The sequence below is a fragment of the Trachypithecus francoisi genome, unplaced genomic scaffold (genome assembly GCF_009764315.1).
Source record: "Trachypithecus francoisi isolate TF-2019V2 unplaced genomic scaffold, Tfra_2.0 Lachesis_group0, whole genome shotgun sequence".
Lineage (NCBI taxonomy): Eukaryota > Metazoa > Chordata > Mammalia > Primates > Cercopithecidae > Trachypithecus > Trachypithecus francoisi.
The window spans coordinates 133,657,212-133,675,640 of record NW_022681453.1 but is presented as its reverse complement, the minus strand read 5'-3'; the positions used below and the strand labels follow the sequence as shown (position 1 = coordinate 133,675,640).

At 46.2% G+C, this 18,429-nt stretch overlaps 1 protein-coding gene across 9 annotated transcripts in view; it reads left to right on the top strand.

The window, feature by feature from the left end:
- The window catches only part of DGKG (diacylglycerol kinase gamma), a 217,004-nt gene that overhangs the window by 83,621 nt on the left and 114,954 nt on the right, over positions 1–18,429 (top strand). For 4 of the 9 annotated variants that reach the window (XR_004437236.1, XM_033211962.1, XM_033211964.1 and 1 more), the window contains exons 8-14: positions 1,715–1,789; positions 2,482–2,604; positions 7,859–7,976; positions 11,158–11,246; positions 14,559–14,675; positions 15,722–15,814; positions 18,228–18,287. Coding sequence is in view for 8 of the 9 variants with exons in the window: in XM_033211962.1 (XP_033067853.1) it covers positions 1,715–1,789; positions 2,482–2,604; positions 7,859–7,976; positions 11,158–11,246; positions 14,559–14,675; positions 15,722–15,814; positions 18,228–18,287 (675 nt within the window). In the remaining variant the exon portion in view is untranslated. Of the gene's footprint in view, positions 1–1,714; positions 1,790–2,481; positions 2,605–7,858; positions 7,977–11,157; positions 11,247–14,558; positions 14,676–14,732; positions 15,237–15,721; positions 15,815–18,227; positions 18,288–18,429 lie in introns of those variants that run through there. The other 5 variants (XM_033211966.1, XM_033211963.1, XM_033211965.1 and 2 more) reach the window with 4 other exon arrangements.

The following is an 18,429-nucleotide window of genomic DNA, read 5'->3' as shown; positions in this document are numbered from 1 at the left end:
AAGAAGTTGTTAAATTCCAGATACATTTTAAAGGTAATATTGGTGGACTGAAGCATATCTCAAAAGAGTTATCTGATTCAACCTTCCACCTGGAATCCCTGGTATATGGACTCCCAGTAATGGGGAGGTCATCCACTACCTTAAGACAGCCATTCCACTGCTGGAGGTGAGGCTGGAGAGGGCTTCCTTCCCAAAAACAGGCACTCCTCTGTCTGCTGGGGAATCATTTTCAACTCAAAACCTGCTTCTGCTCCCCTTCTCCCTCAACCCAGCAGGGAGGCCAAAATAGCCAGTCCTCAACTCCTCCCTTCCCTACATCCTTCTGCTTCCTTCTGTCCCCCGTACCTGGCCAGGACAAGTGGAATACCTATCCCATACAATAGACCTTCGAGTATTTGAAGGTGCTATCACATCTCCCCTAAAATCTTCTCCAAGCTTAAATTTCCCTATTCCTATGCTGGTACTCATAAGGCGGGCTTAAATATCCACTTTGGACAAGCTCTGGTTTGTCAATGCCATTCCTGAAATGTGGCACAGAACAGAATCCATCCCCTATGACCCTTTAAGTGTCCAAACATGGCCTGACCAGGAAGACCTCAGGATAACTTTTTCTTTTTGAAATCTGCCAACTCTGCTTCTATTTACATAGCCCAAGACTGAATCCAATTCTTGGTTCCCGAATTACATTTTCTCATTAAATCTTGGACCCAACCAGATTCACAAGTTCTTTTCTATTGGAACTTCTGTCGAAACCTCTCCCCACCTTTGTGCCCCTTTCTTACCCTCATCTACTGGCCTATCCTGTAGTTTTACAATGGATTGTTTCTTAATTTAAATGAAATATAATTTTTTAAAATCCCTGCTTGGTTTTAGCTTGCTATTTTGACCCAGCATTCTATCTGGTGGAGGTAACACTTTTGAACCTTGCTTCAGTCTACAACATGTCCTCCCAAAGCAATCTTACTATGAACATCTTAACTGGTGCCTAAGTGGTGCTAACATTGACACCAAATGCCTCTGCAGTCTGGTATGTTTCAGCGGGGCTCTCAGAACACTGACTCATTGGCAGCCAACAATTCTGTGAGGTTTTAGATGGAGCCTGGCCTCAGTACCAAAGGGCTTATTCATCAAGTAAACATATTCCTCATGAGTTTCCTGTTCACGGACTCCTGGGCTAAGGGCTGGACCATGGTAAAAAGGAAACAGAGGAGATAACAAAAGGAATCAAGATCATGGTACCTGAGCTAAGACACACACAGTAACCCTCCATGCAAGAGAAGCTGGCCTTGAGTCGGGAGATGGATCCCAAGTTGCTAAAGCTGTGGGGATGAGTGATAAGAAGTGACAGGAGAAACCTGCCTTGCTTTGTAAGTATTTGTGGAAGTGATAATCACAAAGAGGGATAAAAACAGGAGTGCTTTCTATGCGTTCCAAGTTAAAGCACAGAATAAGGGAAGGAAGGTGGGTCCAGGAGAAAGTCAGTGTTCATGAGCTGTTTGCATACCTCCAGCTTATGCATGCTCTGTGCTTCTCGTGAGCTTTGTGGTCGAGACAGAAATAAACTGAGCTCCTCACAAAATGCCAGTTACTGCACCAGCTTCTTCTCTTGCCCTGCCCTGTCCCTCTTCCCACTGGGCTTAATTTTGAGTTCAGCTCTTAAGGACACACTTTTGGTTGTCTCCTTTTGATATTTTCTCCCTTTGCTATTTTCTAGGAGATGGATTGCATTGTCAACCAAATGCTGCATATTGCCCAGTACCTGGAGTGGGATCCCACAGAGCTGAGGCCTGTGAGTTTCTGTAAGGATGGGGTGGCTTTGGAGTGAGCTTCCGAGATGGGAGGGGGACACACTCAGGACATGAATGAGTGTTTACTCTGCAGGTGCTCCCAGACTCATCTTCTTATAGGCAGCTTCTTTGGAGTCCTGCACTTTACCTCCTACCTCTCTGATAGGAAAAATGTAGGCATCAGGAAAATGTGCAGACATAACTGAAATAACCATGCTAATCTTTTCACCAGTGCTAAAATGTTATAACAGAAATTCATCAATCAAAGAATTTAGAGAGAACTGAAGAGATTTCGGTTAGAAAGAATTGTAGAGATTTTCCTCAATCACCAGATAACATGAATTGTAATAATTACATTTGGGGGCTCCTATGTGTCAGGTATTTTATTATTCACTTTACATTCATTTTCTCTAATCCCTGCTACAGTGTTGCAAACACAACAATATTATTTCCATTTTTACAGATAAGCAAACCAGAGCCCACAGAGTCAGGGTGACTGACCCAAGGCCCAAGGGCAGAGCCAGATCTGGAAGCCCGACCTCCTCACTCCCAATCTGCTCTATTCACACTTAAGGGGAGGGGAAAGGGTAAAACACAAACCAGATAATGCAAGACCAACAAGACAGCAGAGGCAGAAGGCAGGTAGACAGGTTGATGATGAAAGTGGACAATGATTGCTCTTCGGATTCCACAGATATTGAAGGAGATGCTGCAAGGGATGGACTACGACCGGGATGGCTTTGTGTCTCTACAGGAATGGGTCCATGGAGGGATGACCACCATCCCATTGCTGGTCCTCCTGGGGATGGATGACTCTGTAAGTCAACAAGCTGGAGTTCAGAAATCTCTTGCCATTCAGAAACATTGGGCTCCACGTTAATATCAACATATCACTTTGGCTTCTGCTCCAGACTGCCCAACAGATGTGCCATGCATTCTAGACCAGCCCCAAAGTCCTCTCTATTCACGTTATCTTGTATCCATTAGTGCCTGAAATATATTCATTTGACAGACATTTACTACATTATTACTACATTAAAAATACTGCTGTGAGGGCACACAGACACAATATCTACCTACAAGAACCTTATACTCAACCAGGCAAAGGGCCACAAACTTCAAAGAAGAATTCTGTGTTTTCAACAAATTAGGTTTAAAAATGCTAAGAGAATTGGGGAAGGAAGGGTGAGAGGAAAGAAAGAAGGGAGAGAGGAAAAAATACTGACCTGTTGTGGGGGTGGCTTCCATGAGTGTATCTTATTTAACAATCAAAATAACCAGATAAGGTAAATATTTTTATCCCAATTTACACAGATGGAAAACTGAGGTTCTGACCCTAAGGAGCAAAAGGAGGAGTGAGGATTTGTCTCTGACACCAAAGATATTGAACTTTGTAATATCGCACACGTAAGAGTTAGGCCAGTGGAAAGAAACCTTGGAAGGTGTTGACTTGTCCCTGAAGAATGCATGAGATTTTGATGTCCCATTCTTGAGAATAAAGAGCAGGTGGAAAGACCTAGAGAGAGTTTATGGCTTGGAGAACAGCTTTATTAAAAATACAAATGAGGCCGGGCGCGGTGGCTCAAGCCTGTAATCCCAGCACTTTGGGAGGCCGAGACGGGTGGATCACGAGGTAAGGAGATCGAGACCATCCTGGCTAACACAGTGAAACCCCGTCTCTACTAAAAAATACAAAAAAAAAACTAGCCGGGCGAGGTGGCGGGCGCCTGTAGTCCCAGCTACTCGGGAGGCTGAGGCAGGAGAATGGCGTAAACCTGGGAGGCAGAGCTTGCAGTGAGCTGAGATCCAGCCACTGCACTCCAGCCTGGGTGACAGAGCAAGACTCCATCTCAAAAAAAAAAAAAAAAAAAAATACAAATGAAAGAAAGTTCTGGGTGTGTTAGGCAAATCTCCCATTTGATCAGAGTAGGACATATGTGTAAAGGCTTAATGTGAAACTGATGGTTGTATATACTTTCATCTGACCCAGTTACTGCATTCTCTACCTATTTACCAAGTGAACTCACTTCCGTACATGAGGTAGGGAAGACTAAAACTAGTAGAAGCACAAATGGTGACATTAAGCATTTACTAGTCACACTGGTGGTGTGACAACACTACTTTGAGATTACAGATCTCAAAGATTACACTTCTTTCAGACTATTCCAGAGAGAGGAGCAGAGCAGCAAGTGCAGCTGGGTGAGCCTCTAGCTGAGCAAGTTGCCTATAATATCTTCATTTCATAGCTCTGCAATTCAGGACTAAAGCTGAGCCCCCATTTCTGAAACTCAAGAACTAAGAATCGTACAATCATTTCATAGCATGTCCAGTGCTTTCTAAGCGCTAAGGAGAAATCAAGGAACCAGGATCTACATGACCCCCTTCTCATTCCTTAGAACCCTAGAAAGTCAAGCTGGAAAAGATCTTTGTGGTCCCTGGTTGATTTCCTTTGTTTTACAAACTGAAACCCAGAGAGGTGAAGGAACTTGCCCAAGGACATCCACTGAACTGGCACTAAAGATCATCCCCCTTACTCAGTCATATCACACCTCTCACCCAGTGATCCTTTGCCAAGAAGCTTTATGTACAAGAACCCAGTCCAGGAACTGGAGGGGCTCAGATAAGTTAGATACACTTTCTACTGATTTTACTCACTCAAGATTATACTCAAATCAAAACGGAAGTTCTGCTTGGGTGCTGTTTCAAAAAACCATTTTTTTTTCTCACTTAGGGAATAAAGATGGGACATTTTAGTTACAGGGAAGCAATTTGCATTTTCTGTTCTACTTTGGACTTGTTGAGGTTCAAAATACCACCAACTCTTTGCATGGAAAAGACCTGCTGTTTTGTGACTGGAGGAAGGAGAGCCCATCTACTTCCTCAACATTCTCCCCAGTGTCTCCCCTAAATGCCACATCAGCCTTGTAAAAAGCTCTCATTTACATCAGGAAAGTAGCCAATGCAAGTTTAGTTTTATTAATCAAGAGTTTTATGCACTTATTTTTAAATATGTACTTTAAAAAGTTTTGACACTATTTGGGGTTTTGGAGAAAGCTCCCATCAATGTCTTAAAAGTCCATGGCTTCTTGGGCTTTTTCAAAACCCACATACAGGCCGGGCGCTGTGGCTCAAGCCTGTAATCCCAGCACTTTGGGAGGCCGAGACGGGCGGATCACGAGGTCAGGAGATCGAGACCATCCTGGCTAACACGGTGAAACCCCGTCTCTACTAAAAAAATACAAAAAACTAGCTGGACGAGGTGGCGGGCGCCTGTAATCCCAGCTACTCGGGAGGCTGAGGCAGGAGAATGGCATAAACCTGGGAGGCGGAGCTTGCAGTGAGCTGAGATCCGGCCACTGCACTCCAGCCTGGGCGACAGATCGAGACTCTCCGTCTCAAAAAAAAAAAAAAAAAAACCACATACAATTACTGAAAAGTCTGGGGAATCGCTGAATGGGATATTTGCAAAACAGACTCTCTCCCAGGGAAATTGTAGCAGCAGTATAAAAGCTGGCGAGCACAAGGAAGGCTACTCCCACATTCTGCAGCCACCATCATGTGGAAAGGAAAGAGCCACATGATGGTGCTATAACCCAAGCAGAAACATTACTTTATCCCTAGTCATGGTCCCTGCGCTGCTTATATCCATAAAAATAGTAGCTGAGAAAGGGGGATCAGCTAACTGACTTAGCTACTAGAGATGTTTTCAGATACATTGACAGCCCTTTGGGCTACATGAAGAAGTCTGCTGAAGAGTGCTATCATTTTCCTTCCACCCATACAAGAAAACCCTGGCTTGTGAAGTAGAGAAGAGGGATGGAAAGAGCATAGGCTCTGGCCAGCAAAAGACCCAAGTTTGACTCCTCCTTCAGTCCTTCATTATCTGTGTGGGCTTGGGCTAGTTACAGAACTTCTCCAAATCTCTGTTTCTCATTTCTAGAATGGGAGTAAATCTACCTCCTTCCATGTCAACAAACACTTTTTAGTTGATTTTGTGTCTCCCAGCATCTGGAATGGAATAAGAACTTAATGAAAGTTTAAATTTACAATGTGTCGGGCATTGAACTAGAAGCTTTACTTACATGATGTCACTTAATTCTTACAAAAATCCCTTGAGGTAGACCTTGGTCAAATGAGTAAGTGAATGAATCAGTCTTTTGGTAAATCATTATCAATTTGTGAATGCATTTACTAAAATGGAGACCATTAGATAAGAGGGTTTTGATTCTATAAAACTCATGTCCTGGAATAAGCAGGGTTCGAGGTAATGAGCAGAAAAGAGCTTCTCTGTCCCAGAGGAGGAAGCCAGCATTTGGAAAAGAATGTGAGCTCCTCTGGAGATCATAACAGAAGCCTGGGCACAGGCCGAGGTCTGGTTGCAGTGACCAGCTCGAATGCATATGCACCCCAGAATTGCATTTGAATTGCATTTGAGTCCCGCACATTGGACGCTATGTCCATGACCATTGGTCCTCATCACCTTACCGTAGCTTTTACTGCTCATAAAATCAGCCCAAGAGTGTTACCTTGTGATGGAGCCTACGAGAAAGGTTCAGGGATCACACATGCAGGAGGGACACTCCTCCAGCCACAGCCTCAAGCCGTGCTGTGCTCCCCTGGGGTGGGAGGTGGGAGATGCGGTGCTGCAGGAAAGGTGTGTGACTGTGTGAGGCTTGGTGTGCCTAGTAGGTGGAGACGATTTCACTTCTGAATGAAGTCAGGAGGAGATGGTCTAACCCTCTCTCTGTCTTTTTACTATTTTATCTGTGTACTGAAAGCTGATAGAAGGAATACATTTTTTTTTTTTTTTTTTTTTTTTTTTTTTTTTTTTGAGACGGAGTCTTGCTCTGCCGCCCAGGCTGGAGTGCAGTGGCCGGATCTCAGCTCACTGCAAGCTCCGCCTCCCGGGTTCACGCCATTCTCCTGCCTCAGCCTCCCGAGTAGCTGGGACTACAGGCGCCTGCCTCGTCGCCCGGCTAGTTTTTTGTATTTTTTAGTAGAGACGGGGTTTCACCGTATTACCCAGGATGATCTTGATCTCCTGACCTCGTGATCCGCCCGTCTCGGCCTCCCAAAGTGCTGGGATTACAGGCTTGAGCCACCGCGCCCGGCCAGAATACATTGTTTTTAACTAAACTCTTTCATCTTGATTATCACACTAGTACATGCATACTGTAAAAAATTTGGAACACACAGAAGAAAGTAGAAATCAGAGAATATTATAAATCCATATTGCTACCAGCTATAGCCAACCTCTATTAACAGGTTAGTGAAATTAATCCCCGTCAAAGATCTATTAGATAAAACTCAAATCATAACATATCATCGAAATGGCATTCTGTTTTTCCACTTAGCATCGTATCATGAACACATTTCCATGCCATTAGATAGTCTTATAAATATCTCTTTGATTGCTACCTAACATTGCATCAGGTGGATGTACTGCAATTAACCTTTTGGTAATTTTGAGACCTTTAGGATATTTCTAGCTTTTCATTATTTTAAATAATGCTGGGTTCAGCATCCGGCAGGGCCCAAAAAGGCTCATCTGACTTTTAAAAATTATTTCTTTAGGACAAAGTCGAAGAGGAGAGATTGGTAAGTCAAAGGTTATAAACATTTAAAGGATCAAGATAGATAGATAGATAGATAATAGATGATAGATACATAGATGATAGATACATAGATAGATACATCGATAGATGATAGATAGATAGATACATAGATAGATAGATAGATAGATAGATAGATAGATAGATAGATAGATAATCAGATTGTTGTTCAGTGTATGCTTCTGCCAGCCATGTGGGAGAGGGTTTATTTTATCCCACATACACATACTCCCATTCAGATGCCTCTTACTTTTAATATTTGCTAATTCTTAAAACACACACACACAAAAAAACTTTGTTTTTATTTGTATTTAAAACAGTAAAAAAATCAATAACTCATCTTCCAAATATTAAACAAAAGTCTTATTTAGGAAAAGGAAGAACGTGCAAGAGGCAGCCCCTGGCTTCATCCATCTCAGGGTGGCCAGCTTGGGATCTCACCTCCTATTACCCCTGCAGGGCTCCAAAGGGGATGGGCGGCACGCCTGGACCATGAAGCACTTCAAGAAACCAACCTACTGCAACTTCTGCCATATCATGCTCATGGGCGTCCGCAAGCAAGGCCTGTGCTGCACTTGTGAGTAAATTTCCTTCAAACCTCTTTCCCCCAGGCACTATCTTGCTCTGCACGTGGTTGGTTGATCCATTCCAGGGAAAATGTTGGTATTTCTGCTTCCCAGCTTGAGGGACCACCCATATTGTTCCAACAGAAGGAATAAAGTGAGGCCTTCGTGTCCTGTTTTTACTCTACCCAAGTCCAATGGACAGGTCTTGGACTATTTATTATTGGAGGCTTTTTATGGGCCACTGACTCACTAGAAAAAATTACTAAAGTTCGCACATAATTTAAAATTTCTCATACTACTTTTATTTGGGTTTTCTAGTCAATATTTATTCTGGATATGTTCAGAGGAAACTTATTTTTTAAAAACTAATAAGTATTTGGGGCCAAGTACGGTGGCTTACACCTGAAATCCCAGCATTTTGGGAGGTGGAAGCAGGCGGATTGCTTGAGGCCAGGAGTTTGAGACCGGCCTGACCAACATGGAGAAAACTTGTCCCTACTAAAAATACTAAGGTGCTGGAAAGGATGTAGAGAAATAGGAACTCTTTTACACTGTTGGTGGGACTGTAAACTAGTTCAACCATTGTGGAAGACAGTGTGGCAATTCCTCAAGGATCTAGAACTAGAAATACCATTTGGCCCAGCCACCCCATTACTGGGGATATACCCAAAGGATTATAAGTCATGCTGCTATAAAGACACATGCACACGTATGTTTATGGTGGCACTATTCACAATAGCAAAGACTTGGAACCAACCCACATGTCCATCAATGATAGACTGGATAAATAAAATGTGGCACATATACACCATGGAATACTATGCAGCCGTAAAAAAGGATTAGTTCATGTCCTTTGTAGGGACGTGGATGAAGTGGGAAACCATCATTCTGAGCAAACTATTGCAAGGACAGAAAACCAAACACTGCATATTCTCACTCATAGGTGGGAACTGGACAATGGGAACACTTGAACACAGGGTGGGGAATATCGCACACCGGGGCCTGTCATAGGATTGGGGGGGCAGGGATAGCATTAGGAGAAATACCTAATGTAAATGATGAGTTCATGGGTGCAACACACCAACATGGCACATGTATACGTATGTAGCACACCTGCACGTTGTGCACATGTACCCTAGAACTTAAAGTATAATGAAAAATAAAAATTAAAAAATAAAAAATAAAAATACTAAGAAAAAATTAGCTGGGCATGGTGGCATGCGCCTGTAATCCCAGCTACTCACGAGGCTGAGATGGGAGGATCACTCAAGCCAGAGGTTCTGGGAGGCAGAGGTTGCAGTGAGCCGAGATCGCACCACTGCACTCCAGCTTGGATGACAGAGTGAAACCCTGTCTCAAAAACAAAAAACAAACAGAAAATCATTTTACATTCTGTAAATGCAATGGGAATTAAAACTCTACAGTTGTTTCACTTTTTAATTCCTTTAGTAAAGTCAGAGTGGAAAGGTGGGAAAACTACAAGTGGTAGAGGAAAAAGCAGAGAGGAAGACTAGGAAGGCGGACAGGAGAAAGGGATGGGGAAAAGAGTGATAAGGAGTAGGAAAGAAGGGGTCACAGGGAACAGGAGGAGAAGGCAGGGGCTGCAGCAAGAAGGCATGGCAGGCACCAGATTATGTGGGTGCAGAGCCCTGCCACCCACCCCATGAGGTGGACAGTGACACTCAGCCTGAACCCACCAGAGACCGGGGAGCTGCTGCTGCAGGGAGGCCCCTTGGCTGTGATCCAGGTCGAAGTGCTCATCCAACATGCGCATGTGAATGAGGCAGCAAGTGACCTCAGCCACAAAAGTTGCCTTGGCAGAGCTGGACCCACTGTCCACAAAGACCAAGCATCAACGGGCTGAAGAAGGGGCCCACCAGGCCTGGCGTGGTGATTCATGCCTGTCATGCCAGCACTTTGGGAGGCCGAGGCGGGCGGATCACGAGGTCAGGAGATCAAGATCATCCTGGCCAACATAGTGAAACCCCGTCCCTACTAAAAATACAAAAATTAGCCAGGCATGGTGGTGTGTGCCTGTAATCCCAGCTACTCAGGAGGCTGAGGCAGGAAAATCACTTGAACCAGGGAGTCAGAGGTTGCAGTGAGCCAAGATCGTGCCACTGCACTCCAGCCTGGTGACGGGGTGAGATCCCATCTCAAAAAAAAAAAGGGGGGGTCTGCACCAGTCTCCCCAGTGCCAGTTCAAACCCAGCTCTCACCCACATTTTATAGATAGATCTCATTCCCATTAAATTCTAGGCCCATGGGCCTCTGCTGTTCACATAATGGTAGTAAAAACAACAGCAATAATATATGGAGTAGCTACTCTGACCCAGACACATGATGCTTTACACAAACTGTCTCATGTACTACTGCAACATCCCTGCAAAGAGAAAGAGGCCGTTTTCTTCCCTTTTTACAGAAAACCCTGAATTTCAGAGAGGTAAAACAATTTACCCAAGGTCATGTGGATTGTTACAGGGGTCTGCCTAGCCTTAAAAAGCCCTGGCCTTGGCCAGGCCCGGTGGCTCATGCCAGTACTTTGGGAGGCTGAGGCGGGCGGATTACCTGAGATCAAGAGTTTGAGACCAACCTGGCTAACGTGGTGAAACCCTGCTTCTACTAAAAATACAAAAAATTAGCTGGGCATGGTGGCACATGCCTATAATGCTTAGAATCCCAGCTACTCAGGAGGCTGAGGCAGGAGAATCGCTTGAACTCGGGAGGTGGAGGTTGCAGTGAGCCGAGATTACGCCGTTGCACTCCAGCTTAGGCAACAAGAATGAAACTGTCTCAAAAGAAAAAAAAAATAGCCCTGGCCTTTCTATCCACTCTCCAATGTCCCGGGCATGCAATACAGTGACACTGGCATAGCCAGGAGGATGATGCTGCACACTCCCCTTCAGCAAAAAGCGCCTTTCTGGGGACGTGTTCCTGCAGCGTTCACTGCCTACAGAGGAAGGGAATGAGGCAGATGGAGGTGCTGCTGCAGCGGATAAAAAGGGACTCTCTCCTCCAAGAACGATTGGAGACTATTTTGAATTTCCATTAGAAAAGCCCAGCCCCATGTGTCCCCTGCCCCACACCAACCACCCAGAGGGAGGTACAGGCCTTGGCTAGGGTGGGAGAGCAGCTGGGCCTCTCCAACGTGGCCATTCACAGCACCTGCCTTGACTTTTTTTTTCTTTTCAGACTGTAAATACACTGTCCACGAACGCTGTGTGTCCAAAAACATTCCTGGTTGTGTCAAAACGTATTCAAAAGCCAAAAGGAGCGGCGAGGTTGGTGACATCTACTGCCTTGTTCTACTGCATGCCTCATCCAGGAAACATGTCCATCAATATGGATTTCTGGGCAGGAAGCGTTGCTGGGAGCTTCCTCCAGTCCCTTCTCTGCCTTGAGGACCACCTGTAAACCATCTCATTCATTCATCAATCCATTCAGCACCTTCCTGGTGCCTGCTATGTGCCAGGCTCCATGCTAGGGGGTACATGGGTTGTAAGAGATGCTCCCCAGCCTGCTCAAGAACTGTGCTGTCTAGGAGGAGAAACAGGCATATAAGCAAAGAACAGAGTAGTGAGATATGTGCTACAATAACACAGCTGTGTGGAAGGTACAATGCAAGCACGGGGCAAGTTGCACAAAGGAGCTGGTGTTGCAGTTGTGTCTTGAACACAAATTGGGAGGACTTCATGAGACATCGAGAAGGACCAGACTCTCCAGGCAGAGGAAGCCTCGTGTGTAAAGGCATGAGACGTGGCTTATTCCGGGATCCATGCTTAGTTTGGCATAGCCGGGGTGGAGGTTGCTTAAAGGAAAGTGGCAGGAGATGCACTCAGAAAGTGGTGAGATCTGGCCTGAAGCAGGTCTTGTGAGGCCAGCTGAGTGAGAAAGGTGTTTTCTGTGCAGCCGGGGGCTACTGAAGAGCTTCAAGCACAAGAAGATGTGATTGAGTTTGTGAATTAGGTTAATAGCTCTGAGTGTGATGTGGGAGAGAAATCCGGGAGGGAGACTCTTCCAATACTTGAGGCAAAAGGCAGTACTGCGCTGAGGGCCCGACTGTGGTGGGATCCACACTCACTGCTGTAGGATGGTCCTGTGCTGAGGGTCCCCCAGGCCATGCCAGTTATTAGGTATTTTGACTGTCACGCTGGCTAAAGAAGAGAAAATGAAGGGAGAGTTTGAGGTAATTTGGAAGTACCACCACCATGACCAGGACATGGTGATGGGGATGCAGAGGATGAGACAGGGGAAGAGGCAGGGAATGGCTCCCAGGTTTCTAACCCTTTGGCCATTGGGTGATGCCATTCTCCAACTCTGGAAATAGACTTACCTTAAAATTAGCAGGGAAAGGGCACTTTGCCTTCCTGCAAAGGGAAGATTACATGGAGGAGTGTGAGTCAGGAGATAGTTAGCAGTGAGAGTGGTACCCAACCCTCCTGCAGAAGGACTCCTGGGAGAGAAAGGCGCCTCCTAGGATTTGTGTGCATGCCCCATGGACACTGCATGGTCTCATCCATGCCATCTGCACCACCCCATGCACACCCTGCTCCATGTCCATGCCATTCACCGGGACACATGGTGTACCTGCTGGATGCAGGCCCTAAGCCTGCACTCTGGCCACTTGTCACACAGAGAACAGAGTGAGGCCGATGAGGGGCCGGCAGGGCACACTCATAACCTTCTCAGCCTGCAGAAGCAACCCCAGTCTTTCATCATCTCCTCGATTCCAAAGAGAATGGGGAAGGCAACGTGGTGTTGGGGGAACGGCTCCGGACTTGGGATCAAAAGACCTGGCTAGGAAACCCTACTTGGCCATTCACCAGCCTTGGAACCTAGGGCCAGTCAGTTCACCTCTCTGAAACTTTCATTTTTTTCCTCTGCAAAATGGAAATAATAATCTCAGAGCAAATTCAATGTGGCCATGTAGATGACAGATTAATTAGCAAACCGTGTTATTTACACCCTTGGAAGTGCAAGGTACAAGGTGATAAGCTACCAACCAAACTGACACATTTTCTGGAGCAATAATTTTACCAAAAACATTCTTAGGGGAGGCCTTAAGCAATTTAATTGCTAAGTAATTTAAAACATTTATTCTCGGACCGAGTGCAGTCACTCACACCTGTAATCCCAGAACTTTGGGAGGCTGAGGAAGGCCAATAGCTTGAGCCCAGGAGTTTGGGACCAGCCAGGGCAACATGGTGAGATCCTATCTTTACAAAAAGAAAATACAAAAATTAGCCTGGTGTGGTGGCATGTTCCTGTAGTCCCAGCTACTCGGGAGGCTGGGCTGGGAGGATCACTTGAACCTGGAAGGTTGAGGCTGCAGTGAGCTGTGATCATGCCACTGCACTCCAGCCTGGGCAACAGAGTGAGACTGTCTCAAAAAAACACATTTATTCTTATTTAATACAAACCTGGACAGAATTACACGAATATTTTGTGGGTTTTTAATACTGCGCTTGTAGTTAGGCACTTCAGGGTATGTCCCCCACCTTCTCCTAGAGTCCGTATCTACTTCCTTCTGTTATTTGTGGTACCATGGTGAAAATTTTGAGGGAGAATTTTGGTGAGAATTCCTCAGCCTCCCAGATAGTGGGGCTACTAGCCAGCTGCTGTTGCTTTAGCTGCACTGACACACACATACAAAAACATCCCCACCATTCCCACCTGTTTCCAAATGCCTAGCCTGCCCTCGTGGTATTTCCTGGTCATGGAGCAGATACAACCAGCTCTCCAGGAAACAGGTGTGAAAAGCACCAATGGATCCTCACTAATTTCTTTTGACTTTTCTCTAATTTCCTTCTAGAGTGCTTTTCAGTCTCAATTTCACATTATAATCACCCAGAGTGCATTAAAACATATTAATCATGTGCCCCACCCTCAAAGACTCTAATTTATTTGCTCTGGAGTGTCCGCTGGGCATTAGGACGTCTAAAAGCTCCCCCAGGTGCTTCTAATGAGCAGCTAAGGCTGAGGAAGGAGAAGGGTGTTACCCAGTTGTGGGTACCCCCAAAGGGCCAGGACTGTCCCAGGGAGGCCCTTCCAAACATGCTATCTCATTGCACTGCCCCGGTAACCCCAGAAGTGGGGCTTCTTATACCAATTTCTACAGGTCAGGGACCTGACACTCAGAGAGGTCTAAGAACTGGCCAAAGGCCACCACTTCAAAGAGACTCCAGCCAGTTTTTTCTGTGGCCCACCCAAACCCTCCAGAGTTCCTCTGCACCACGCTGCCTTCCACAAGAGGGCGCATACAAACACATCACTGCAAGGAGTTCTGCAAGACAAACAGATGGACTGCCAGACAAGATGCTGCTCAGAGGCCTGCCTGCCTGGGCGATTGAGCTGTTCAAAATGTGGCAAAGCAGGTTTTTAATCTACTTCGATTCGCATAATGGCAGTTAGGCAGGGAGGAACCACATCGTGCCATTAGGCAAAGCAATCCAACCTCCAATAAGCATCCTCTACATAGGAAACAGTCCCTCTGGCTCTCAGCATCCCCTCCCAGATCCTTCTCCTCCAGCCCAGGGCCTCGGTGGGGCATGGTTCTGCCGTTTTCCCTGGCATCCTTCGCTTCCCTCCCGCAGGTGATGCAGCATGCATGGGTGGAAGGGAACTCCTCCGTCAAGTGTGACCGGTGCCACAAAAGTATCAAGTGCTACCAGAGTGTCACTGCGCGGCACTGCGTGTGGTGCCGGATGACGGTGGGTTGGCGCCCAGGGCGGCCCTGCTTCTTTTCAATGTTTTTTTTGCCCAAACTGCAGCCCAGGAGCAGTGAACATCCTGCCAGAGGGCACGAGCAGAGCCAGGGGAGCGAGGGAGCCTCACAGCCCCTATGCAATGCCCTCAGCCTAACGATGCTCCAGTGAATTACCAAGCTGCCCAGAGAGAAGGCACCCCCGAACCAGGGGAGTGAGGACTGCTGAAGAAGAAGCTGGCCAGTCCACTGTCTCTGTGGCCTGGCAGCTGGGATCAGCAGGCCCAACTGTGAACTTCTTTCACCTGGGTGTCACCTGGGGCCGGGGACACTGACAGAGTGGGAGAAAAATTGGACAACAGGAACATCATAGGAGGGGGTGCCTGCCCTGAAGGCACATTCCTCAGAGCAGCCCCACTGCCAGGGCCAAAGGTTTGGATCTGCTGCCACCAGCCACCGCACATGCTGTGTCCACAGCCCCACTGGACACCCAGAGTGCCACTGGCAGCCACTGAGCTGGCTGACCTGCCTGTCAAAACTCAGTGCCAGCTCTTGTCCTTCTTCCCAGGTATCAGCCTCAAAATGTAGATTTCTCAAAACCAGACTGCAGAACTCTCAAAAGACAAAGGTTGAATCACAAGGTTTACTCTCAGCCATCCATGAGTTTTTTCATCAAGATCTCCCTCCTCCCAGAGTCTCGGGACCTGGAGAGCACACATCCAAGGGGGATCTGGAATCAACACGGGGTGCCACACTGAAGGGTCACAGGCTGGCTCATGACCCTGTTGCTTCAGTAGCCATGAGCAGCTCTTGGCCTCCTTGTTCTGCCCACAGCTGCCTTTGCACCCTTAACCACACACACACACACACGCATGCGCGCACACACACACACGCACACACACACGGCAATACTGTCAAAGTCAGCAGTGCATCAGGATTTGGGGGAGCACTAGACAGCTCGCCTCTCCCCAAAACCTCTCCACCTTCATGTTTGATGTTTCTTTGCTCACTTTTGCTTACTCTCTTTTTCATTTTTTTCATTTCTCCCCGCAGTTTCACCGCAAATGTGAATTATCAACGTTGTGTGACGGTGGGGAACTCAGAGACCACATCTTGCTGCCCACCTCCATATGCCCCATCACCCGGGTGAGTGCTCCTGCCCTGGCGAGGGCTCTAGCTTCTCTGGGTTCTGGTTTCAGATGCAGGCAGCTTTCAGACATTCACATCCCTCGCAGGGCTTCCCTGACAACTCTTTGGGTTTGTGTTTTCTTTTCTTTCTTTTTTTTACTATTATTTTAGGTTAGAGGGTACATGGGATGGTTTGTTACACAGGCAAACACATGTCGCGGGAGTTTGTTGTGCAGATTATTTTATCACCTGGGTGTTTAGCCAGTGCCTAGTCGTTAATCTTGTCTGCTCCTCTCTGTTGGGTTTGTGCCTTCAGCATGTGCTTGAAATAGGTCAGCGCTACACAGATCAGATTTTGAGAGAAAACTTCTCTGACCAAACTGTTTCCAATTGCTGGCCATCCCAGTTGCCCTGAAATGACCCATCAAGGAAAGCACATTTGTTCTAAGCCTCTTGCAGGCAGAGCACAGCACACACCACCTATGCATGGCCAGGCTCCCAACCTCCCTCATCTCTGCCAATCTCCCTGCCACATCCAAACCCTATCTCCCTCTACCTCCTGAGTTTCCACTTGGGTGTCTCAGCCAATTTGGAAATGAAAGCAGCAAAATTAAGCTCCTTTACCCCCACCTGACACTTTGTCACCTGTGTTGAAGACTCCTCTTTCAACAAACACCAACACTTAACCATGGCATCTTCCCATCTTAATAATGTTGCAAGTCCCACTTATTCCTCACATGTCACTCTGAACTTGACCAGCTACTTCTTCCTCATTAAAAACCTGAGAAAAAGGCCAGCCACAGTGACTCATGCCTGTAATCCCAGCACTTTGGGAGGCTGAGGCGGGTGGATCACTTGAGGTCAGGAGTTCAAGACCAGCCTGGCCAACATGGTGAAACACCATCTCTACTAACAATACAAAAATTAGCCAGGTGTGGTGGTGAGCACCCTAAATTCCAGCTACTGGGGTGGCTGAGGCAGGAGAATCGCTTGATCCCAGGAGGTAGAGGTTGCAGTGAGCCGAGATCATACCACTGCACTCCAGCCTGGGTGACAGAGTGAGACTCTGTCTCAAAAATAAAAATAAAAAACCCTGAAAAATACCAACATGTTGGAAAATCATTTAGCAATATTTACTGTATTGGAAATAACCAGACTTCATAACTCAACAATTCTCCTCCAGTGCATCTACCTGGAAAACCCAAGCATTTATTCCACCAAAAGACACGCACAAGAATGCTCATAGCAACTTTATTCATGACAGTTAAAAACTGGAAACAAGTAAATGACCATTAACAGGAGAAGAGATGAATAAATTGAGGCATGTCGGCATCTGGCATTCATAGAATGGGAAACTACGTTGCAATGGGAAAGAACAAGCTATGCATAGAGTAAAAACGTGGAGAATCTCAAAAGTATAATGCTGAACCAAAGAAGCTAGACTCAGAAAAAGATATGCTGTATGAATCCATTATATTAAATTCAAAAGCCAGGCAAAACTCATATGGTATCAGGAGTCACAACAGGGTTATGCTTGAAGAGGTAGTAGTTACAAGGCCATCCCCATATACAAAATTCATCAAGTCATACAATTTAGATTTGAGCATTTTACTATATGTGAGAAAACCTTAATAAAATAAACATTAGAAAAATAAACAAGATAAACAAAACCAAGAAAAATGACAACATCATATCATTAGATAGTGCTCAGCAGAAAAGCCAAGCCTATGGCCCAGAGCGGTGACTCACACCTGTAATCCCAGCACTTTGGGAGGCCGAGGGGGCAGATCACGAGGTCAAGAGATCGAGACCATCCTGGCCAACATGGTGAAACCCCGTCTTTACTAAAAATACAAGACAATTAGCTGGATGTGGTGGCGGGCGCCTGTAGTCCCAGGTACTCAGGAGGCTGAGGCAGGAGAATCGCTTGAACCCAGGAGGCGGAGCTTGCAGTGAGCCAAGGTCACACCACTGCACTCCAGCCTGGTGACAGAGCGAGACTCCGTCAAGAAAGAAAGAAGGAAAGAAAGAAAGAGGGAGGGAGGGAGGGAGGGAGGACGGAAGGGAGGGAGGAAGGAAGGGAGGAAGGAAAGAAGGAAAGCAAGGCCAAGTCTAAGAATTTGCTTCTCAGAGCTCAAGCTTCTAAATCAACTAAGTGGAATTCTGCCAATTTCAGTGCTCCCCATTATGTCCCTTGCCTCAAAGGTAAAGTCAGCCAGTGATGTCATCACTGGAGGCTTTGAGAATCCTAGAAAAAGTCATAGGGGTACATTTCTTTATTTAGGTCAGAAGCCCTATGTTGAAAAACTTGTCTCCATACTACACTAGCTTTCTGATCTCTTCATATCAGCCATTTGTTTTTCATCTGATCTCTCTCTTTGTATTAGTCTTCTTTTTCCAAAAGATGCTTGTCTTTCCTTTCTTCTCACAGGACAGGCCAGGTGGGAAGTCTGATGGCTGCGTATCCGCCAAGGGTGAACTTGTCATGCAGGTACCTCATGAGCTCTAAATCCAATTGCACTTTCTAAGTTGTTCCAGGGCTGTGGCGGGCAGGATGGGGTTCAGGTGCTGTAGAAAAGCATCTCATCATTTGCCTTCTTGTCTGACCAGTTATACCACCCAGGAGGGCATTT